A 24,848-nucleotide genomic window follows, 5' to 3' on the forward strand; every position below is an offset into this window, starting at 1 on the left:
GACACAGAACTGCTGCAGCAGATAGACCACTTCCCACAGGTAACATCCATAGACACGGAGCTGCTGCAGCAGATAGACCACTTCCCACACTTCCCACAAATACCAGGCCAGAATTGTTGTCCCAGTCCGCCCATGGGTGACAGTGCAAGGTGATGAGCTTGATGCTCATTTCCAATAAATATTAAGGGGTCTTATTCTTATTTGTTTGACAAACAAAATCAATATTGCTCTTTTGTCCATAATAATCTCATCATGTAGGCTATATCCGTGCTATATCGACTGGCTGTTGTGTAAGAGCGCACCTCGGCAAACTCCCTATAAAACGCAACATAAAAATTGTTAGAACACGATCAATAGAGTTGATTTTTCTTCCTTTATTTAACCAGGTAGGCAAGTTGAGTTCTAATTTAGTTCTAATTTACAACTGCGACCTGGCCAAGATAAAGCAAAGCAGTTCGAAACATACAACAACACAGAGTTACACGTGGAGTAAAACAAACATACAGTCAATAATACAGTAGAAAAATGAGTATATATACAATGTGAGCAAATGAGGTGAGATAAGTAAGGTAAATGCAATAAAAAGGCCACGGTAAATGCGATGGAAATTCAAGTAACTGCAAAAATGTGTATGTGCACTACATCATCACGCATATACTTTTTTTTCGAAACAAAATATACTTGATGGAAACACAATTGTGGTAGGAATATAGCATTTTGTTTGTATGCGAATTTTTGCATATTCGCGTGACAAGACGTCGCCAATTGGATGGAAATGTAGCTCGTGACACGCGCTGCATGTTGCTTGGTAACCAAATGGCGTTTGCTCAAACAGCTGAAATCCCGAACATACAAACCCTGCGTTTAGGGCATGTTTTGCAAATATATGTAACGAAAACAAATGATGACATGGATTAACTAACTTGTTATCTATATCTTTCAAAGGTTCAAGCTTTCTGTTTTGAACAGACACATTTAGGGTAAGTTCTGTGCGCAATTGGAATAGGTGGTTGGATCATCATAGTGCGACGAATGTAGACGGTTCCGTTTTCTGACGCAGATGCTGGGCGAGTCACTTGTCTGTGTCTGTCTTTCGCCAGTGTGTATTCTACGCGTTCCTGTGTTCTGTTTTGCTGTATTGGTTCTCTGTCCATTGTGGCCGTTGCATAATAACAGTGCACTGTGTATTTACCCATTTCGGTCACAAGGCACAGGTCCAGTTCATAAGCATGGAGAAGAACAATTACGCAATAGAAAGGTTAGTAGAAGTTATTCCTAAACTCAACATTAAATGGATATGCCTCCACCACCTAACATCTAAAGGGACCATGCCTCAGTATTTTAGAGCAGGTATAAGATGATGTGCCACAAGTCAAGCAGTAAAAATGAAGGTTCTTAGTACCAGTCACACCACCCCACTTCAAACACGGATCTCAGCCCACCATAGTTACCCCTTTAATCCCCTCCCAGTGCCCCTTCGTCCCCCCCAGTGGAGGATATGATGGAGCTGGACGGCAGGCAGCAGAGAATCTACCACAGGGCTGCCAGGATGATACAGAGGACATGGAGGAGACATGTGGTGGGTGGAACCACAATACAACACACACACACACTAACACGCACAGACCGTGTAACCTCTCTATATCCTATGTGTAGGATACACGCGTGTTCCAGTACTTCAAGAACCTTGTGAGGTTCCGTAACCAGGGAGACCCTCGACTCCTGCTCAAAAATGTCAACCCCAGAGAGGTACAGGCACCAGATATACACACACATGCAGACAGACACACACAGACAGACAGACACATTATGAATGTTACTATGGTTGTTGCAGGCAAATATTCTGGATGCTGCTGCAGGAGTCCACATCAGATTCAGACTGGGAGGGGTAAGTTCATTTTGTCAGTGCTAAAATGCACATTATAATCTGGGTGGTTCAAACCCCGAATGCTGATTGGCTGACAGCTGTGTTATATCAGACCATATGAGAAAGAAAAGGAGAGCCTCACACTCTAGGAGCTCAGATGCAATCATTTAATAACCAACGTTTGGACAGACAAGCTGTCTTCTTCAGACCCCGGTATGACAAAACTTGTATTACTGCTCTAATTACCTTGGTAACCAGTTTTCAACAGCAACAAGGCACCTCGGGTTTGTGGTATATGACCAATATACTATGGCTAAGGGCTGTGTCCAGGCACTCTGTGTTGCGTCGTGCCGAAGAACAGCCCTTAGCCTTGGTATATTGGCCATATCCCTGGGCCTTATTTCTTAGATAAACACCCATCACTCGCAAAACTAATACCTGAATTTATTTCAAAATCTATCTGCGATGATTTATGCAATACAAATAGATGTGTGCATGCTAATGTGAGATGAGTTTCTCTCTCCCCTCACAGACCACCTTTCCACCGAGCATCTACTATAAGATCTACACCCATCGACCCATTGTGGACATGTGTGCCAACAGCCCCAAGGACTACACCCACCCCAGTCAGAAGAGGTCCGTCCCCAGGCAGATGCACAACGGGAGGACCCAGGTGCAGGACGACCATGCTGGCTGGTACCACCGCGTGGAGAACAACGGCTGGAGACTGCTCTCTGGGAAGGTGGTGCAGCAGTTCTGATTCCATGATATCACACTGTATCAGATGTGGGTTCAGTATGATATGGTTGGAACCGCCAACAGAGATACTTTGTTTGCCTTCATTGTTTTCGTGCAGTACTCAGCTACTCTGTGAAAGAAGAATCATTTGAGAAGCACTGTGCACTCTCTCTGTATTGGTTCAGGCTGCTCTGTGAAAGAAGAATCATTTGAGAAGCACTGTGCACTCTCTCTGTATTGGTTCAGGCTGCTCTGTGAAAGAATAATCTTTTGAGAAGCACTGTGCACTCTCTCTGTATTGGTTCAGGCTGCTCTGTGAAAGAATAATCTTTTGAAAAGCACTGTGCACTCTCTCTGTATTGGTTCAGGCTGCTCTGTGAAAGAAGAATCTTTTGAGAAGCACTGTGCACTCTCTGTATTGGTTCAGGCTGCTCTGTGAAAGAAGAATCATTTGAGAAGCACTGTGCACTCTCTGTATTGGTTCAGGCTGCTCTGTGAAAGAAGAATCATTTGAGAAGCACTGTGCACTCTCTCTGTATTGGTTCAGGCTGCTCTGTGAAAGAAGAATCATTTGAGAAGCACTGTGCACTCTCTGTATTGGTTCAGGCTGCTCTGTGAAAGAAGAATCATTTGAGAAGCACTGTGCATTCTCTCTGTATTGGTTCAGGCTGCTCTGTGAAAGAAGAATCATTTGAGAAGCACTGTGCACTCTCTCTGTATTGGTTCAGGCTGCTCTGTTCGGTGACATCATCACGTTGGAGACCAATGGCAGGAAGGTGGAGTTTCACCATTCCAAACTGCAGCGTCGTCAGGACGTGGACAGGAGGAAGAAGAGGAGGAAGATTGAATGGTTGAAGCAGATGTGAGTTAGTGTGCGTCCTTACCTGCAACAGCACTACTCACCTGTTCACTCACCTGTATTGAACAGTACTACTCACCTGTATTCAACAGCACTACTCACCTGTTCACTCACCTGTATTCTACAGCACTACTCACCTGTATTCAACAGCATTACTCACCTGTATTCAACAGCACTACTCACCTGTATTCAACAGCACTACTCACCTGTTCACTCACCTGTATGCAACAGCACTACTCACCTGTATTCAACAGCACTACTCACCTATTCAACAGCACTACTCACCTGTTCACTCACCTGTATGCAACAGCACTACTCACCTGTATTCAACAGCACTACTCACCTGTTCACTCACCTGTATTCAGCAGCACTACTCACCTGTTCACTCACCTGTATTCAACAGCACTACTCACCTGTTCACTCACCTGTATTCAACAGCACTACTCACCTGTATTCAACAGCACTACTCACCTGTTCACTCACCTGTATTCAACAGCATTACTCACCTGTTCACTCACCTGTATGCAACAGCACTACTCACCTGTATTCAACAGCACTACTCACCTGTTCACTCACCTGTATTCAGCAGCACTACTCACCTGTTCACTCACCTGTATTCAGCAGCATTACTCACCTGTTCACTCACCTGTATTCAGCAGCACTACTCACCTGTTCACTCACCTGTATTCAACAGCATTACTCACCTGTTCACTCACCTGTATTCAGCAGCACTACTCACCTGTTCACTCACCTGTATTCAACAGCACTACTCACCTGTTCACTCACCTGTATTCAGCAGCACTACTCACCTGTTCACTCACCTGTATTCAACAGCATTACTCACCTGTTCACTCACCTGTATTCAACAGCACTACTCACCTGTTCACTCACCTGTATTCAACAGTTCTACTCACCTGTATGCAACAGCACTACTCACCTGTATGCAACAGCACTACTCACCTGTATGCAACAGCACTACTCACCTGTATGCAACAGCACTACTCACCTGTATGCAACAGCACTACTCACCTGTATGCAACAGCACTACTCACCTGTATTCAACAGCACTACTCACCTGTTCACTCACCTGTATTCAACAGTACTACTCACCTGTATGCAACAGCACTACTCACCTGTATGCAACAGCACTACTCACCTGTATTCAACAGCACTACTCACCTGTATTCAACAGCACTACTCACCTGTATTCAACAGCACTACTCACCTGTTCACTCACCTGTATGCAACAGCACTACTCACCTGTTCACTCACCTGTATTCAACAGTACTACTCACCTGTATTCAACAGCACTACTCACCTGTATGCAACAGCACTACTCACCTGTTCACTCACCTGTATTCAACAGTACTACTCACCTGTATGCAACAGCACTACTCACCTGTATGCAACAGCACTACTCACCTGTATGCAACAGCACTACTCACCTGTTCACTCACCTGTATTCAACAGTACTACTCACCTGTATGCAACAGCACTACTCACCTGTATGCAACAGCACTACTCACCTGTATTCAACAGCACTACTCACCTGTTCACTCACCTGTATTCAACAGTACTACTCACCTGTATGCAACAGCACTACTCACCTGTATGCAACAGCACTACTCACCTGTATGCAACAGCACTACTCACCTGTATGCAACAGCACTACTCACCTGTATGCAACAGCACTACTCACCTGTATTCAACAGCACTACTCACCTGTATGCAACAGCACTACTCACCTGTATGCAACAGCACTACTCACCTGTTCACTCACCTGTATTCAACAGTACTACTCACCTGTATGCAACAGCACTACTCACCTGTATGCAACAGCACTACTCACCTGTATGCAACAGCACTACTCACCTGTTCACTCACCTGTATTCTACAGTACTACTCACCTGTATGCAACAGCACTACTCACCTGTATGCAACAGCACTACTCACCTGTATGCAACAGCACTACTCACCTGTTCACTCACCTGTATTCTACAGTACTACTCACCTGTATGCAACAGCACTACTCACCTGTATGCAACAGCACTACTCACCTGTATTCAACAGCACTACTCACCTGTTCACTCACCTGTATTCAACAGTACTACTCACCTGTATGCAACAGCACTACTCACCTGTTCACTCACCTGTATGCAACAGCACTACTCACCTGTATTCAACAGCACTACTCACCTGTTCACTCACCTGTATTCAACAGCACTACTCACCTGTTCACTCACCTGTATTCAACAGTACTACTCACCTGTATGCAACAGCACTACTCACCTGTATGCAACAGCACTACTCACCTGTTCACTCACCTGTATGCAACAGCACTACTCACCTGCATTCAACAGCACTACTCACCTGTATTCAACAGCACTACTCACCTGTTCACTCACCTGTATGCAACAGCACTACTCACCTGTATTCAACAGCACTACTCACCTGTTCACTCACCTGTATGCAACAGCACTACTCACCTGTATTCAACAGCACTACTCACCTGTTCACTCACCTGTATTCAACAGCACTACTCACCTGTTCACTCACCTGCATTCAACAGCACTACTCACCTGTTCACTCACCTGCATTCAACAGCACTACTCACCTGTTCACTCACCTGCATTCAACAGCACTACTCACCTGTATTCAACAGCACTACTCACCTGTTCACTCACCTGTATGCAACAGCACTACTCACCTGTATTCAACAGCACTACTCACCTGTTCACTCACCTGTATTCAACAGCACTACTCACCTGTTCACTCACCTGCATTCAACAGCACTACTCACCTGTTCACTCACCTGCATTCAACAGCACTACTCACCTGTTCACTCACCTGCATTCAACAGCACTACTCACCTGTTCACTCACCTGCATTCAACAGCACTACTCACCTGTTCACTCACCTGCATTCAACAGCACTACTCACCTGTTCACTCACCTGCATTCAACAGCACTACTCACCTGTTCACTCACCTGTATTCAACAGCACTACTCACCTGTTCACTCACCTGTATTCAACAGCACTACTCACCTGTTCACTCACCTGTATGCAACAGCACTACTCACCTGTTCACTCACCTGTATTCAACAGCACTACTCACCTGTTCACTCACCTGTATTCAACAGCACTACTCACCTGTATGCTCAATCTGCATAATTATTGCTTATTTGTAACAGCAATGCTAACCTGTAATAGCCTCAGCTGTCCCTCCTGTCCCCATCATACCTACCTGTCCCCCTCAGCCTCACCTGTCCCTCTACCTGTCCCCCTCAGCCTACCTGTCACCCTACCTGTCCTTCTACCCGTTCCCCTCAGCCTCACCTGTCCCTCTACCTGTTCCCCTCACCTGTCCCTCTACCTGTCCCCTCAGCCTCACCTGTCCTTCTACCTGTTCCCCTCAGCCTCACCTGTCCCTTTACCTGTCCCTCTACCTGTTCCCCTCACCTGTCCCTCTCCCTGTTCCCCTCACCCCACCTGTCTTTCTACCTGTTCCCCCCACCTATCCTTCGACCTGTTACCCTCACATGTCCTTCTACCTGTCCCCCTCAGCTGTCTGCTACCTGTCCTCCTCAGCCTCGCCTGTCTCTCTACTTGTCCCCCTCACCCCCACCTGTCCTTCTACCTGTTCGCCTCACCTGTCCTTCTACCTGTTCCCCTCACCTGTCCCTATACTTGTTCCCTTCAACTGTCCTTCTACCTGTTCCCCTCACCTGTCCCTCTAGCTGTTACCCTCACCTGTTCCCCTCACCTGTCCCTCTACCTGTTCCCCTCACCTGTCCCTCTACCTGTTCCCCTACCTGTCCCTCTACCTGTTACCCTCACCTGTCCTTCTACCTGTCCCCCTACCTGTCCCCCTCAGCCTCACCTGTCCCTCTACCTGTCCCCCTCAGCCTCACCTGTCCCTCTACCTGTCCCCCTCACCCACACCTATCCCTCTACCTGTTCCCCTCACCTGTCCCTCTACCTGTTACCCTCACCTGTCCTTCTACCTGTCCCCCTCAGCCTCACCTGCCTCTCTACCTGTTCCCCTCACCCACACCTGTCCCTCTACCTGTTCCCCTCAGCCTCACCTGTCCCCCCCACCCACACCTGTCCCTCTACCTGTTCCCCTCAATCTCACCTGTCCATCTACCTGTTCCCCTCAGCCTCACCTGTCCTTCAACCAACTGTCCGCAGGTATGACCGTGGCTGTCTGCATGCACGTACAGAGCATAGTGAGACAGCCATGCTGGTGGAGCGGTCAGCCCAGGGCATGATGGACGCCGTGGAGCAGCTGGGACCCAACCACATCGTAGAGTGGGAAGTGGATGAACTACTGGAGTGGACCAACGCTCTCAACTTTGAGGAGTAAATAACCTCCAAATGTACCTTTCTTTATCATCCTTCATTATAACAGGTGATCCCATTGAGACAGTTGCAATACAGTGTTACCCAAAGCAACATCTTTTTCATATTTCTGCAGGTATATTAATGACTGGGGGGTTGTGGGTACCAGTAATTCCTCTGAGTCTTGGAAAGGTACCATTTTTTTTATTCCTTGACCTGAGGCACATAATAACGACACCAACAATTTACATGGGATTATAGCACCCCCCTCTGGTCAAAGGGAGTAAAAAGGTTATTTTCCTCTCTTTCTGTTTCTCTTTCTCCCAAGACAAGAGGCTGGTTCCTTCCAACCTGGAGCCTTGTGTTGAGTTCTCAGGGCTGGGGCAGGACGACAGCCAGGTGGATACCTACAGCAGTGTCCTCCACCCCCTGGTCTCCAGCCTCATCAAGTCAGAACACTCCAAGGCCAATCTCTTTGACTGACTGACTGACTGACTGACTGGCTGACTGGCTGGCATTGTATTGCTGACCAGACCAGTAAATTGCAATAGCAACCATCAGACACTACTACTATGACACTATACAGTGAGATTAAATTAAATGTGATGAGATGTAAAGCAAAGTGGTGAATGTAACTATGATAATACATTACAGGTTGTTGTTGCTAAGGGTAACAGTTGTTTTCTTCTACTCCACTGTTCTCAAAACTGTAATGAACATACTCCCACCAGATGTAGGCTGATACCATGCGCTTCTCAAGGTTATACTTACTGAGCTTCAAGTATGAGCAAAAGTATCAAACAAAATGAGGGGGCACCCGGATTTGAACCGGGGACCTCTTGATCTGCAGTCAAATGCTCTACCACTGAGCTATACCCCCACTACTTAAAACAAGTGGAACATACTTTTGATATAAATCTCCATCCATTCGTGGATGTTGTACATGTAGTATCAGTATGATAAACCATATATAGATACATATAGACGACACAGTAGTTCCACAAGCAGCATTCATCCTACTTTCCTTTTTATTAACGTCTATCTGCCCGCTTGTATTTCTATCATCTGATTGGGAAGTCGAACGGTGGAAGAGGGTCAGAGGTCGGTGGGTAGTGCGGACGTAATGGAGAAGTTGGTGAAGATACAGCTGTGCTGGAATGCGAACAATATTGGTGTCCGTTCTGATTGTATGCAGCGGGTGGATGAGGGTCAGAGGTCGGCAGTGGGAAGACCATAGGAACAAAATAAATGACGATACAGAAAGCAGTGGAGCGTCCAGTAAATAAAGCCACCCGATCGGGTGCACTGCACCCCGGAAGCATAAATATGGCCAAAGTAGGAAGAAAGAGTGATGATGTGTTGGAGTGGAAAGTGGTAATAGTGTTGGATGACAACACAGGGCCTCACTTACGACTAACTAATGCCGTAGGTGAAGTGAAATTAGTTTGTTTCATTGGACATGGTCAATTGTTAATATTGTGTAGCCAGTCTCAGCAAGAGAATATTCTGAAAATGGAAAACGCTTACTGGGCAGATTAAAACCATGTCCCTGGTGCATATGATAGATTGAGGGGAGTCATAGGGTCCCAAATATATGTCCACGGGTTATATTAAAGAAAATGTGACGGGAGGCCAATAGGTTGTTCAGTAGGAAAGAGGGTCAAAGTGAAAGTCAATCAGTGATGCTGAGGTTTTGAGAAAGTCATGCTGGGAAAAGTACAGATAGGATTCCTCAGTTACAATGTTAGAGAATTTGCCCCATATGCACTGCAGTGTATTGCATGCCAAAGAATGGGACATGAAGCCAGAGGGGTGTCCAAGGTGGCTCTGGACACCCCTGACATCTGATTGGCCGCCCCAGGTGCCACCCCAAAATGTTATTCGCTACTGTCAGTTTGATGCTGATTGACATCTCATTTCACCTCTTGTTAAAATAATCATTTATTTTCAACAGCAGTGCATTTTTCAAATCAGACTTCTGTTCCTTAAGGACCCAATGGTAGGCCAGGCCTATACTTTAAACTACACATTTTAGTTAGCAGCTGTTAGTATCTAATCTTGTGGATCCCTGAATTAAACATTTCCATAGAGATATGACACATTATTTAACGTGCATTTCAGACATTTCAAGATCAGAGAAGAGGGTCCTGTACAGTTGTGTTTGAAAACATTTCCCAGAACTCATCATGGTACTAGGAAAATGGCTTTCAACAGCTCCTGGTAGAAGGACAATTCATGGCTTGAATATTCTGTAAGTCAAGATTCAACTTATTGTTTTGCCTGTATTCATGTTTCTCTACCTGAATCTGCCTTCACATCACAGTCAGGTTTTTGTAACTGGAAAAAAAGTGCTGTTTAAAGATTCTGGGTTTAAGCTCCATTCAGCAAATTACAGACTCCTCCTTAAATCTGCGTATTCCTTCAAAGCTCAGTTGTCCTGAGTCTGCACAACTCTGCGTGGACCTAGGATCAAGAGAGACGCTCAAGTGTTTTAGTACTATATCTCTTGACACAATGATGAAAATAATCATGGCCTCTAAACCTTCAAGCTGCTTACTGGACCCTATTCCAACTAAACTACTGAAAGAGCTGCTTCCTGTGCTTGGCCCTCCTATGTTGAACATAATAAACGGCTCTCTATCCACCGGATGTGTACCAAACTCACTAAAAGTGGCAGTAATAAAGCCTCTCTTGAAAAAGCCAAACCTTGACCCAGAAAATATAAAAAACTATCGGCCTATATCGAATCTTCCATTCCTCTCAAAAATCTTAGAAAAGGCTGTTGCTCAGCAACTCACTGCCTTCCTGAAGACAAACAATGTATATGAAATGCTTCAGTCTGGTTTTAGACCCCATCATAGCACTGAGACGGCACTTGTGAAGGTGGTAAATGACATTTTAATGGCATCGGACCGAGGCTCTGCATCTGTCCTCGTGCTCCTAGACCTTAGTGCTGCTTTTGATACCATCGATCACCACATTCTTTTGGAGAGATTGGAAACCCAAATTGGTCTACACGGTCAAGTTCTGGCCTGGTTTAGATCTTATCTGTCGGAAAGATATCAGTTTGTCTCTGTGGATGGTTTGTCCTCTGACAAATCAACTGTAAATTTCGGTGTTCCTCAAGGTTCCGTTTTAGGACCGCTGTTGTTTTCACTATATATTTTACCTCTTGGGGATGTTATTCGAAAACATAATGTTAACTTTCACTGCTATGCGGATGATACACAGCTGTACATTTCAATGAAACATGGTGAAGCCCCAAAATTGCCCTCGCTAGAAGCATGTGTTTCAGACATAAGGAAGTGGATGGCAGCAAACTTTCTACTTTTAAACTCGGATAAAACAGAGATGCTTGTTCTAGGTCCCAAGAAACAAAGAGATCTTCTGTTGAATCTGACAATTAATCTTAATGGTTGTACAGTCATCTCAAATAAAACTGTGAAGGACCTCGGCGTTACTCTGGACCCTGATCTCTCTTTTGAAGAACATATCAAGACCATTTCAAGGACAGCTTTTTTCCATCTACGTAACATTGCAAAAATCAGAAACTTTCTGTCCAAAAATGATGCAGAAAAATTAATCCATGCTTTTGTCACTTCTAGGTTAGACTACTGCAATGCTCTACTTTCCGGCTACCCGGATAAAGCACTAAATAAACTTCAGTTAGTGCTAAATACGGCTGCTAGAATCCTGACTAGAACCAAAAAATTTGATCATATTACTCCAGTGCTAGCCTCCCTACACTGGCTTCCTGTCAAAGCAAGGGCTGATTTCAAGGTTTTACTGCTAACCTACAAAGCATTGCATGGGCTTGCTCCTACCTATCTCTCTGATTTGGTCCTGCCGTACATACCTACACGTACGCTACGGTCACAAGACGCAGGCCTCCTAATTGTCCCTAGAATTTCTAAGCAAACAGCTGGAGGCAGGGCTTTCTCCTATAGAGCTCCATTTTTATGGAACGGTCTGCCTACCCATGTCAGAGACGCAAACTCGGTCTCAACCTTTAAGTCTTTACTGAAGACTCATCTCTTCAGTGGGTCATATGATTGAGTGTAGTCTGGCCCAGGAGTGGGAAGGTGAACGGAAAGGCTCTGGAGCAACGAACCACCCTTGCTGTCTCTGCCTGGCCGGTTCCCCTCTTTCCACTGGGATTCTCTGCCTCTAACCCTATTACAGGGGCTGAGTCACTGGCTTGCTGGGGCTCTCTCATGCCGTCCCTGAGGGGGTGCGTCACCTGAGTGGGTTGATTCACTGATGTGGTCATCCTGTCTGGGTTGGCGCCCCCCCTTGGGTTGTGCCGTGGCGGAGATCTTTGCGGGCAATACTCAGCTTTGTCTCAGGATGGTAAGTTGGTGGTTGAAGATATCCCTCCAGTGGTGTGGGGGCTGTGCTTTGGCATAGTGGGTGGGGTTATATCCTTCCTGTTTGGCCCTGTCCGGGGGTGTCCTCGGGTGGGGCCACAGTGTCTCCTGACCCCTCCTGTCTCAGCCTTCAGTATTTATGCTGCAGTAGTTTATGTGTCGGGGGCTGGGGTCAGTTTGTTATATCTGGAGTACTTCTCCTGTCCAATTCGGTGTCCTGTGTGAATCTAAGTGTGCGTTCTCTAATTCTCTCCTTCTCTCTCTCGGAGGACCTGAGCCCTAGGACCATGCCCCAGGACTACCTGACATGATGACTCCTTGCTGTCCCCAGTCCACCTGGCCGTGCTGCTGCTCCAGTTTCAACTGAACCGCGGCCCTAGGACCATGCCCCAGGACTACTTGACATGATGACTCCTTGCTGTCCCCAGTCCACCTGGCCGTGCTGCTGCTCCAGTTTCAACTGTTCTGCCTTATTATTATTCGACCATGCTGGTCATTTATGAACATTTGAACATCTTGGCCATGTTCTGTTATAATCTCTACCCGGCACAGCCAGAAGAGGACTGGCCACCCCACATAGCCTGGTTCCTCTCTAGGTTTCTTCCTAGGTTTTGGCTTTTCTAGGGAGTTTTTCCTAGCCACCGTGCTTCTACACCTGCATTGCTTGCTGTTTGGGGTTTTAGGCTGGGTTTCTGTACAGCACTTTGAGATATCAGCTGATGTACGAAGGGCTATATAAATAAATTTGATTTGATTTGATTCAAAGGCAGAGCATCATATCAATACTATGTATGTTTGGAATCAGCATTAAAGGGCTATTGACAGCAACTCATCAATGTTAGATGTCAGAAATGGCGACCGGAAAAAGAAAGTGGAGGAAAACTGTTAACTGCCACTCAAAATATAGTGCAGAGAGGTCATCTAGAGTCTGATGAGCAGAGAGGTCATCGGGAGTCTGACGAGCAGAGAGGTCATCGAGGGTCTGATGAGCAGAGAGGTCATCGGGAGTCTGACGAGCAGAGAGGTCATCGGGAGTCTGATGAACAGAGAGGTCATCGAGAGTGATGAGCAGAGAGGTCATCGAGAGTCTGATGAGCAGAGAGGTCATCGAGGGTCTGATGAGCAGAGAGGTCATCGAGAGTCTGATGAGCAGAGAGGTCATCGAGGGTCTGATGAGCAGAGAGGTCATCGGGAGTCTGATGAGCAGAGAGGTCATCGAGGGTCTGATGAGCAGAGAGGTCATCGGGAGTCTGACGAGCAGAGAGGTCATCGAGAGTCTGATGAGCAGAGAGGTCATCAAGAGTGACGAGCAGAGAGGTCATCGAGAGTCTGATGAGCAGAGAGGTCATCGGGAGTCTGACGAGCAGAGAGGTCATCGGGAGTCTGATGAGCAGAGAGGTCATCTAGAGTCTGACGAGCAGAGAGGTCATCGGGAGTCTGACGAGCAGAGAGGTCATCTAGAGTCTGATGAGCAGAGAGGTCATCGGGAGTCTGACGAGCAGAGAGGTCATCGGGAGTCTGACGAACAGAGAGGTCATCGGGAGTCTGACGAGCAGAGAGGTCATCAAGAGTCTGATGACTCACAACAAGGGCCATTTTTTGGACAATCTTAGAAGAAATAACAAAGCATGACCCTCCCATAGAGACAAGGATGAATGCATGTGGCAATACTAAGTACAAAAGCCACCAAATCCAGAAGGAAGTGCTTGAGGGCTTAGCTCAGATGGTACAGAGTGAAATAATTAGAGAAAGTCAAAGAAAGGGAAGTTTTTAGTGTAATTGAGATGAAACCAAAGATTTAAAGAAAAAATAACAAATGTCTTTAGTTCTGAGGTACTATTACAACGAGGCCATCCACAAAAGATTTTTCACACTTTCAGTCAGGTGAAAGCTTAGATGCAGCAGGTCCCACACAAATTATAATCGATTTCCTTGAAAAACATGTTCTGGACTTCAGAAATGATCTTGTGGGGCAAGGCTGTGAAGGTGCATCCGTCATGAGCAGAAAACATTCTGGTGTGTCTGCACGGATTAAAAACAGTGCAAGGTTTGCATTTTATGTGCACTGTAATGCACATTGTTTGAATTTTGTTTTTTTGTTGAGGCTGTAAAATCAGTGCCTGAGGCAGTTCACTTTTTTGCTCTCCTGCAGAAGCTTTATAACTTTGTATCTGGCTCGTGGCTTGCAGTTCAGAAAGAGCTTTATCCACAGCACCAGCAGCCCAGGGAACTACGGAGACTTACGGTGGGCAGACAGATACATGACATGCCAAAATCTGAGGGACAGGCTTCCAACAGTTCTGAGAGTGCTACAGGATATCACACTTAAAAATAGTGGTGACAGATCAGTGGAGGCAAGGGGCCTTCTTTCTCAGATAGATTTACATTTCATAGGGCTTTTAATTAACCTTTTGTAAAGTGCTTGGTGATGCCAAACGTATTTCTGACATAATCAAAATATAGTGCAGAGAGGTCATCGAGAGTCTGATGACTTACAACAAGGGTGATTTTTTTGACAATCTTAGAAGAAATAGCAAAGCATGACCCTCCCATAGAGACAAGGATGAATGCATGTGGCAATACTAAGTACACAAGCCACCAAATCCAGAAGGAAGTGCTTGAGGGCTTAGCTGAGATGGAACAGAGTGAAATAATTAGAGAAAGTCAAAGAAAGGGAAGTTTTTAGTGTAATTGAGATGAAACCAAAGATTTAAAGAAAAAATAACAAATGTCTTTTGGTTGAGGTACTATTACAACGAGGCCATCCACTAAATATATTTTACACTTTCAGTCAGGTGAAAGCTTAGATGCAGCAGGTCTCACACAAATGATAAGAGAGAGAGAGAGAGAGAGAGAGAGAGAGAGAGAGAGAGAGAGAGAGAGACATAGAGAGAGAGAGACATAGAGAGAGAGAGAGAGAGAGAGAGACATAGAGAGAGAGAGAGAGAGAGAGACATAGAGAGAGAGAGAGAGACATAGAGAGAGAGAGAGAGAGACATAGAGAGAGAGAGAGAGAGAAAGAAGAAAATCGGGCTGCAGTTCCGAGGTAGAGACACTGACTATTCCGAGTACGTTAAAGAGTTCTCGTGAAGTAACCCGTATGGACCTCACTATCTGAAGAACTCCGTGTTCAATGAATTATCACCTCTACCTCTAATCAGCAATCATAGGATTCATTCATGATCCTTAGATGCCAGGTTAGGGTTACACACTAATGTCCTGTCATGGTCTATGGACCCCCTGGAGTATCCTTACTTGGGGGGGGACTGATGGAGCTTACATGGACATACCTGTAGTAAGTGGACCTACTGTCGGCTGGTGCTTCTGATGGCCGAGGCCTGTTCAGAAATCTTGTGTTCATAAATGTGCAGTGCCAAAGGACACCTCGACAGTCAATAAAGTTGATTCCATAGCTTTTATTGGTAAGGTTATCAGGTTGTGGAAAGCAGAAATGCCAGGTTGAAGGTTATTGTGGAGAAGAGATATTGGGGTTAACAGATGTTACTGTTGAAATTGTTATTGACATGCTGAACAATCCTACGGGTGGAGTGTTTCAACATGATATAGATCAAGTTTAATGGGGTTGGGGAGGATGTGGTAGAAGTTAGGAATTTATTTGGTTTTGAATTTTATTTTCATGGTAGTACATAATAGGACAGATCATGGTGGATCGTAAATTCCAGCACAGTAGGTGGCGGCATGCACTTTAAACGTGTGTTTGCGGACCGCCATGACATCATAGAAGAAGAAAAATAAGTGTCGTCATACTAACGCGACCCTGACCGGAAGTTTTGTACTAAAAGTGGAAACAGCCGCATCACAGGGACAATGGTAGCTATCAAATGACCAACATTTGTTGTTTAATTCATACATTAAATGTGTAAAATGTATATTTGATATGATTTGAGCTATGTTGTCTATACGAAATAACAATGAATCGTGGGGTTTTATTAATGTATTGCTTGCTGTATTTGTAGAGACGTTTGGATTTTGATTAGTCACTCATGCCGGTGAACTAGCTAAAGTTAGCGCGTTCTTAGCATCGATGATGTCCAACGTTAGCTCTAGCTAGCTATTTGTGTTTGTTTGTGTCAGTCCGTTTGGTTAATTCATCTAAACTAGCGCTAACAATCTTGCCTATCCTTTGCTTCGTGCCAGATAGGTAGTTAAGTCGCAGTTATCTCCGCTGTTTGGGATACACTAAAGTGTTAGCTAGTAGGTAACGTTAGTCATCATGCCTTTATTATAATGCTAACTGAGTTGTTATTTTGTTCGTCTCCAGAATACTCGTGGACTACGATCACAGCTTAAGGACAGTGTACCGGTGACGGGCATGGGTCAACAGGTTGGGGCTTATGGCGTCCAGGACACACTCAGGAGCGGGTGAGAGAACTGTTTCTGCTGGACACTCATTCAACTCAAAGTATGTAACGTTAACTATATAACAGTTTGTGAGACATAACTGATAGTTGAACTCTCTCAGGTTCAGCAGTGTGAAAAATGAGCTGCTCCCCAGCCATGCGCTGGAGCTGTCAGAAAAGAATGTGAGTGACACAATACGCTGTTGTTCTGAGCTAAAGGCTAGGTATATGTTCTGGGAGTTAATACAAGTCTTCAGGTCTCATACAACTTTTTTCGAATAAACCACTAATGCTACTTTAGCTCCAACATTGACTTTTATACTCTCCCTTGCAGTTTCAGCTGAACCAGGACAAGATGAACTTCTCCAACCTCAGAAACATCCAGGGCCTCCACGCTCCCCTGAAACTGCAGATGGAGTACAGGGCAGCCAGACAGGTAGACACAAATGTCTCTCTGATCTTCATTGAAAACAAAGAATAGTGTTGGTGAAAATGCAATAAGCAACTTTCCCACTTATCCCTTACCACTTTCCCTGTCCCTTCTCTCTCCCTTCTCAGATCCAGCGCCTTCCGTTCCTGCAAAGCTCACACCTGGCCCTGGACACACTCAAAGGGAACGATGAGAGCATCAGCTTTGAGGACATCCTCAACGGTAAGAGACACTGTATACAGATGAGACAACAGCAGAAAGAAGTTAAACTAATGTGAACTTAGCACTATTTTGTGTCCATCTCCCTGCAGACCCATACCAAAGTGAGATGGTGGGTGAACCCCACATCATGATGGAGTATAAGCTGGGCCTGATGTGAGAGCCGTCAGACCCCCTGATGTTTGTGTTCACCCTCTGTTCACTTCCTCATATGAGACAGCACTCAAGACTTTCGTATCGTTGGATTCCTTTGTTTCTAATAAATCCTATAACTCAACCATGTTGTTGATCTATTACAGGTGTGTGCTAGTGTTTTTGGTGTATGCTTGCCTGTTCACGGAATTTATAGAAATACACACTTAAGCATAAGATGCTTTGCAACTTAAAAAAAAAAAACTCTTCTGAATCTTATCCATCACGACAACACACGTCTGTCAGATGTCCCTGACTGTTGGTCCCCCCTTGTGGTACAAAAAAACACTGCACCAGGTCCTCGTGCTTCAGCACACACGCCACTTGCGGTCACGTTGGGACGAGGTGAGGGTGGTAGATTGGACGACTGCCAGCATCCGGCTCGACGGGGCAGAAAGCCATCTGGTTGCTAGGCTGCGTCCCCGTCTCCATGGTGAACACGTCTGCTGACATCCCACAGTATGACAGAGTCATGGGAATTGCAGTACGCGATGAGGTCACGCAGAGGGGCTGAGTGAGATGTGGTTGATGGAGCTGCGGAAGCCGTAGAATGTCTAGGCACGTGGCGGTCCGAGTGTCCCACAAGGACAGTCTTCAGCCGTGGAGGTGGGCAGGCTAGGGGAGGAACTACACTGTTGATAGAACCAGTGTGGCTGTGTAGCGGCACCTCTCACTCTGCAGGTCCCACACCTTTATAATATGGATAATCATGTCTACAAATTTGATGGCACACATTAACTCAACACGGTCAGCATGTGTGTGCCAAGTTTGGTAGAAGAACAGTAAATATTTATTTCCTAACAAACTGTCATCAAGGGAGCAGGAGGCCACAAAGTCTCCTCCGGAATGGAAGGAGCAGCCCCTAGTGGCTCTCTGGGGTCAGCACACAGCAGCCCTCAGAAAGGTCCCATATCTGGAACCTGGAGTCCCACCAGTGGCCCCTAGCTTAGCCCCGTCAGGGTGGAAGTTAACCCCAGAGAGCCGTCGCTGTGCCCTGGCCTGTAGAAATCATCTCTCCTTCAGGAAGCCTCCAGAGCTAGTCGTCACCAGTCGAGGCAACCACTAGTTTGCTTGGGTGTAGAGCCAGGTAGCTGACAAGCAGGGTGTGGGCCAAGAGATGTTTTATTGTGAAAAAAGTAAACTAACTTTATCATACATTTAATAGTTTGAGTTACTATTAGGGATATAAAATGCCTTGATACATAAAGGGTGAGCAGGGTATTCATCACATCTTACCTCGAGGGTGTTGGTGAGGTGGAATGCGGCTGCCTTGAAGGAGCCCTGAGTAGACACAGACTTCTTCCCCATGTGTGCCAGCTGGGCATCTGGCGGAAAATCTGTCTGGTGGTGTTGGGGTCTTTGGAAGGAGCGTAAAGACTGACCCCATCTCACTTGGCTTGTTACCACTGTCTTGTTTGGGGTGAGGTTTCATTGTCTGGTCTTTAGCTACACTCGGAGGTGGGGTGGGGAGGTTGAGAAGGAAGGGTGTTGTGTAAAGTTGCCTGCCTCTCCAAGCTGACCAGGATTTCTGCTTCAGACCTGCCTTGTATTTCTCGTTAATCTGTTTCAATGCTGGATCGTAAGTGGCGGCACCGTGTGTCTTCAGCTTTCTAATATCTTCAGTCTTTTCTTCTCCTGGCCCACTCACCTGAACTGGAGACGGTGGAAATCTCTGGCTTTATGGAGCTTGTCCCGCTACTGAGGCTGTTTGTCTGTATTCTCCCTCTGTGTTTTTCATCTCGCTGTAGTAAAATGGTTTTGAGTGTACACATCTGGAACTAGCCCCACATCCTCTGCATTAAACAGACATTTGTGCACCATCTCATTCCACTCCGTTTGAAAGCAGTTCATCGTTTTGGACATGCCCATGCTGATAAGGAAGTTGGGTGGAAAGTCATTGACCACTTCGGGTGAAACCCCACCTCTTCAAGGAATACCTAGGATAGGATAAGTAATCCTTCTCACCCCCCCCCCCCCCTTAATGATTTAGATGCACTATTGTAAAGTGGCTGTTCCACTGGATGTCAGAAGGTGAATTCACCAATTTGTAAGTCGCTCTGGATAAGAGCGTCTGCTAAATGACTTAAATGTAAATGTAAATGTGGGACTTACCTGTTTTGCATGTTATTTTGGTATTAATACATGTCACATATCAATTTGCAAACAATGTAAAAAAAATAATAGTAATTGAGTTACTAAAGCCACATACAAACATGGTCTTTTTTTGCTTTCTTGAGTAAGGCAGCTCCAAAATGCAGGTGTTTCAGCCTGGCTTGTTATGTTATATCTACAGTAGCTTTGATTGGACTGATCATGTCAACATCATACTTTCAAAATCTTAGCTAGGAGTCATCACCATGAATCAAGTTGACAATGATTTGTGCCACACTCAAAACAATTGCTAACTCGTAACTGTGAAAACTTGACTTCAGTGAGTTCAAGACAACTGGCAATTCTGGGAAAAATGAGCTCCAACTGGAAAATATGTTTTGAACGGTCATCCATCTCGGAATTGTAAGTCGGGAACTTGGGCCTCTTTATTTGAGATTCGGCCTGAAGATCAATGACGTCAATATTTACATTTAAGTCACTTAGCAGACGCTCTCAACCTTGTTTTTTATCCCCAAGTTCACAGTTGTCTTGAAAGCACCATAAATCCAGAGAATGCCAAACTTTGATGACAAAATTTGCCCACGAAGGACTGCCAAGCCACCTTCCTGTTCAAGTGAGCACAGCACAACGTGAGTCCAAAAATGACTTGTATGCTGCTGCATAAATGATGTAATATGCCAGGGATATATTTATACATGTAGCCTATGACCTGTTTTAGAGAAATGTAATCATCACATTTTGTAAGAGCTTTCATTGTCCACGTATATGCACCCTTTATTTATCCTACAGTTCTGACTTGGTGTACAGGGAGAACACTAAGAACGGCACATGTTTGAATTCTGCTGCTGTACATTTCAAAAGTGCTAAACAAATAGTTATATTGACTATGTCCGTCCTAGCTCGCTCATGAATGTCTTCATCGAAATTACGGATTGTTTTATCTGCTTGTCATCCCCTTATGCCATAGTTTGTACATCTCAATTGTCAATTTAAACCACATTTATTTAAGCAAGTCAGCCATATCAGCTATGATTTTTTTAAAGGCAGTAAATTAGGCTTAATGAACTGTTTCGCTGCTGGAGGAAAACTCTGCTGCTGGAAGAGAACGCGATACTTTGTGGTAATCTAATCTCGTTGTCTGTCTCTACGGTCATTGGTCTCTACTCACAAACATGGCGGACTACCGCGAAGCGCCCTTGGCCACTCGGCCAAAAACGTTGGACCCAGCTGAATATTTCAACCTTTCGCTGGACCAGAGACGTGCCGAGGAGGAGAGGGCTGGTTTAAGGGCCCAGCTGAAGAGACAATATCAGATGCAGCTAAACAACCCGCACAGAAAAGAGCTTATTGTAAGTAGAGTGAGCTAACATGCTAACGCTAGCTAGCTTGCGAATGTCAGACCCACAGTTCACCCAGGGGTAATGCTATTGATGGTGTTTGCTAACTAATGTTACTTTTGTTGATGTGACCTTGATGTTACTATTTCGGAATAAGTTTGCTATTTAAACTAATGTGTGATGCATTGTTGTATTCAGTTAATTGTATTCTGGGGGAACATGACTGTTTCTGAATTCAACCGTTTTTACCACGATAGTAGTTGACTGCAATAAGACTGGCACCCACTCTCAAAGAATGGCCATCATTATTGACATGCTGTTTTTTTGTGCTTAAAGGAAGACCCTGCCTTGACACGCTGGGTGTATGCACGCACCAACCCCTACAACCACTTCAGAGCCACCAAGAAGACGTCGCTGCTCGGTGGGCTCTTCGGAGTGGTTCCCCTCTTTGTCCTGTACTACGTTCTGAAGACGGACAGGGTATGGATGAGATGACACGACACCAACCCTTATCCTACTTGTTCCCTGACATTAGGGGTCTGTTCCAAATACACCCTAGCCTTTATACCAGTGGTCAACAACCTTTTCTGAGCCAAGATCATTTTGAGTCAAAATACAAAACGAGATCTACCATTCAGGTTGTTGTTTTTTTTAAACATGACTTAAACATAAGCAACTCAATATTAGGAAAGTGTTCCTACCTATATTATGAAGGCAAACTTGTACAGGGCCACCAGACTGTGCCCACTAAGGTCATCTATTGAACAGACACATTTGCTGTCTAATGCAGTGATTGGAGTATGAGCCCTCAGACAGAGCCAGTAAATTCATCTTAGCTCATCGACATGGTGAAATTATCATTTTTACATTATTGGAAGCAAATATACTTTGAAGCTTTGTCTGACTCCATAATAGTTTCAAGATTTCTGCCAAATATTTAAGTCAGGGAGAAGTCTAGCATGTTATAAGTTCATCTTCTACTCCGCCACCATTCTTTGTGACAGTCTACATGGTGTAACAGTATAACTTTAGACCGTCCCCGAACCAGGGACCCTCTGCACACAACAGTCACCCACGAAGCATCGTTACCCATCGCTCCACAAAAGCCGCAGCTCTTGCAGAGCAAGGGGAACCACTACTTCAAGGTCTCAGAGCAAGTGACATCACCGATTGAAACGCTATTTAGCGCGCACCGCTAACTAAGCTAGCCGTTTCACATCCGTTACAATGGCACCACTGTTATTAAGAGCCTCTCTCTGAATCAGAGCTGATGTCACAGACCTGGGTACTGAGGCTCACACTGTGCTGTAATGTCTCTCTTTCTCCACTGTCACAGACCTGGGTACTGAGGCTCACACTGTGCTGTAATGTCTCTATTTCTCCACTGTCACAGACCTGGGTACTGAGGCTCACACTGTGCTGTAATGTCTCTTTCTCCACTGTCACAGACCTGGGTACTGAGGCTCACACTGTGCTGTAATGTCTCTATTTCTCCACTGTCACAGACCTGGGTACTGAGGCTCACACTGTGCTGTAATGTCTCTTTCTCCACTGTCACAGACCTGGGTACTGAGGCTCACACTGTGCTGTAATGTCTCTATTTCTCCACTGTCACAGACCTGGGTACTGAGGCTCACACTGTGCTGTAATGTCTCTTTCTCCACTGTCACAGACCTGGGTACTGAGGCTCACACTGTGCTGTAATGTCTCTATTTCTCCACTGTCACAGACCTGGGTACTGAGGCTCACACTGTGCTGTAATGTCTCTATTTCTCCACTGTCACAGACCTGGGTACTGAGGCTCACACTGTGCTGTAATGTCTCTATTTCTCCACTGTCACAGACCTGGGTACTGAGGCTCACACTGTGCTGTAATGTCTCTATTTCTCCACTGTCACAGACCTGGGTACTGAGGCTCACACTGTGCTGTAATGTCTCTATTTCTCCACTGTCACAGACCTGGGTACTGAGGCTCACACTGTGCTGTAATGTCTCTATTTCTCCACTGTCACAGACCTGGGTACTGAGGCTCACACTGTGCTGTAATGTCTCTATTTCTCCACTGTCACAGACCTGGGTACTGAGGCTCACACTGTGCTGTAATGTCTCTATTTCTCCACTGTCACAGACCTGGGTACTGAGGCTCACACTGTGCTGTAATGTCTCTATTTCTCCACTGTCACAGACCTGGGTACTGAGGCTCACACTGTGCTGTAATGTCTCTATTTCTCCACTGTCACAGACCTGGGTACTGAGGCTCACACTGTGCTGTAATGTCTCTATTTCTCCACTGTCACAGACCTGGGTACTGAGGCTCACACTGTGCTGTAATGTCTCTATTTCTCCACTGTCACAGACCTGGGTACTGAGGCTCACACTGTGCTGTAATGTCTCTTTCTCCACTGTCACAGACCTGGGTACTGAGGCTCACACTGTGCTGTAATGTCTCTATTTCTCCACTGTCACAGACCTGGGTACTGAGGCTCACACTGTGCTGTAATGTCTCTATTTCTCCACTGTCACAGACCTGGGTACTGAGGCTCACACTGTGCTGTAATGTCTCTATTTCTCCACTGTCACAGACCTGGGTACTGAGGCTCACACTGTGCTGTAATGTCTCTATTTCTCCACTGTCACAGACCTGGGTACTGAGGCTCACACTGTGCTGTAATGTCTCTATTTCTCCACTGTCACAGACCTGGGTACTGAGGCTCACACTGTGCTGTAATGTCTCTATTTCTCCACTGTCACAGACCTGGGTACTGAGGCTCACACTGTGCTGTAATGTCTCTATTTCTCCACTGTCACAGACCTGGGTACTGAGGCTCACACTGTGCTGTAATGTCTCTATTTCTCCACTGTCACAGACCTGGGTACTGAGGCTCACACTGTGCTGTAATGTCTCTATTTCTCCACTGTCACAGACCTGGGTACTGAGGCTCACACTGTGCTGTAATGTCTCTATTTCTCCACTGTCACAGACCTGGGTACTGAGGCTCACACTGTGCTGTAATGTCTCTATTTCTCCACTGTCACAGACCTGGGTACTGAGGCTCACACTGTGCTGTAATGTCTCTATTTCTCCACTGTCACAGACCTGGGTACTGAGGCTCACACTGTGCTGTAATGTCTCTATTTCTCCACTGTCACAGACCTGGGTACTGAGGCTCACACTGTGCTGTAATGTCTCTATTTCTCCACTGTCACAGACCTGGGTACTGAGGCTCACACTGTGCTGTAATGTCTCTATTTCTCCACTGTCACAGACCTGGGTACTGAGGCTCACACTGTGCTGTAATGTCTCTTTCTCCACTGTCACAGACCTGGGTACTGAGGCTCACACTGTGCTGTAATGTCTCTATTTCTCCACTGTCACAGACCTGGGTACTGAGGCTCACACTGTGCTGTAATGTCTCTATTTCTCCACTGTCACAGACCTGGGTACTGAGGCTCACACTGTGCTGTAATGTCTCTATTTCTCCACTGTCACAGACCTGGGTACTGAGGCTCACACTGTGCTGTAATGTCTCTATTTCTCCACTGTCACAGACCTGGGTACTGAGGCTCACACTGTGCTGTAATTTCTCTATTTCTCCACTGCGAGGAAGAAAAACAACCCTGTATTTATTCATGAGACATTAGTTCATATTATAAACACGCCACCAAGAGGTTGCTTAGAACAGGGCTTCCCAAACGCAGTCTTTTTGGTTTTAGCTAAGCACTGAGTCTTAAAGGGGGGGGGGGGGAGTTTGGGAAACTCTGGCTTAGGTGACAATGCTTTCTCTCTGTTGCCATTGTAACCTCATTTACCCCCCCCCCCCCGCAGGACAAGAAGGAGGAGCAGATCAAAGCTGGGACCTACGACCGCAAGTTCAAGCTCGCCTACTGAGTTTGCTCATTGCAGACCTCCATTGTAAAGTATTGTAGATTTAATGTCAGAGTGTGTGTCTGTTATTGTTAACTGAATAAAATGTCCTTTTGTTTAAGAAGCAAATCAAATGTCTGCCTGTCATTACCAACATACA

At 45.7% G+C, this 24,848-nt stretch overlaps 3 protein-coding genes and 1 non-coding gene across 4 annotated transcripts; 3 read left to right on the forward strand and 1 right to left on the reverse strand.

Annotated features, from left to right (window-relative positions):
• Positions 1 to 797: 797 nt before the first annotated feature.
• Positions 798 to 8,479, forward strand: c28h11orf65 (chromosome 28 C11orf65 homolog). Its single transcript, XM_064943679.1, has 10 exons — positions 798 to 980; positions 1,209 to 1,258; positions 1,471 to 1,579; positions 1,657 to 1,749; positions 1,835 to 1,888; positions 2,400 to 2,609; positions 3,334 to 3,467; positions 7,656 to 7,826; positions 7,942 to 7,997; positions 8,134 to 8,479. The coding sequence occupies exons 2-10, from the start codon at positions 1,230 to 1,232 to the stop codon at positions 8,286 to 8,288; spliced, it is 1,011 nt and encodes a 336-aa protein (XP_064799751.1). The 5' UTR covers positions 798 to 980; positions 1,209 to 1,229; the 3' UTR covers positions 8,289 to 8,479.
• Positions 8,480 to 8,613: 134 nt separating this feature from the next.
• trnac-gca (transfer RNA cysteine (anticodon GCA)) lies at positions 8,614 to 8,685 on the reverse strand. The gene has a single exon. It is a non-coding gene; the product is annotated as a tRNA-Cys (tRNA).
• A 7,231-nt stretch (positions 8,686 to 15,916) lies between these two features.
• LOC135517142 (proteasome maturation protein-like) lies at positions 15,917 to 17,478 on the forward strand. Its single transcript, XM_064941180.1, has 6 exons — positions 15,917 to 16,003; positions 16,455 to 16,555; positions 16,656 to 16,716; positions 16,868 to 16,969; positions 17,092 to 17,185; positions 17,275 to 17,478. The coding sequence occupies exons 1-6, from the start codon at positions 16,001 to 16,003 to the stop codon at positions 17,340 to 17,342; spliced, it is 429 nt and encodes a 142-aa protein (XP_064797252.1). The 5' UTR covers positions 15,917 to 16,000; the 3' UTR covers positions 17,343 to 17,478.
• A 3,064-nt stretch (positions 17,479 to 20,542) lies between these two features.
• LOC135517144 (NADH dehydrogenase [ubiquinone] 1 beta subcomplex subunit 4-like) lies at positions 20,543 to 24,822 on the forward strand. The gene is made up of 3 exons (XM_064941181.1): positions 20,543 to 20,835; positions 21,160 to 21,303; positions 24,650 to 24,822. The coding sequence occupies exons 1-3, from the start codon at positions 20,659 to 20,661 to the stop codon at positions 24,710 to 24,712; spliced, it is 384 nt and encodes a 127-aa protein (XP_064797253.1). The 5' UTR covers positions 20,543 to 20,658; the 3' UTR covers positions 24,713 to 24,822.
• Positions 24,823 to 24,848: the final 26 nt, after the last annotated feature.

The sequence above is a fragment of the Oncorhynchus masou genome, chromosome 28, assembly GCF_036934945.1.
Source record: "Oncorhynchus masou masou isolate Uvic2021 chromosome 28, UVic_Omas_1.1, whole genome shotgun sequence".
Taxonomy (NCBI): domain Eukaryota; kingdom Metazoa; phylum Chordata; class Actinopteri; order Salmoniformes; family Salmonidae; genus Oncorhynchus; species Oncorhynchus masou.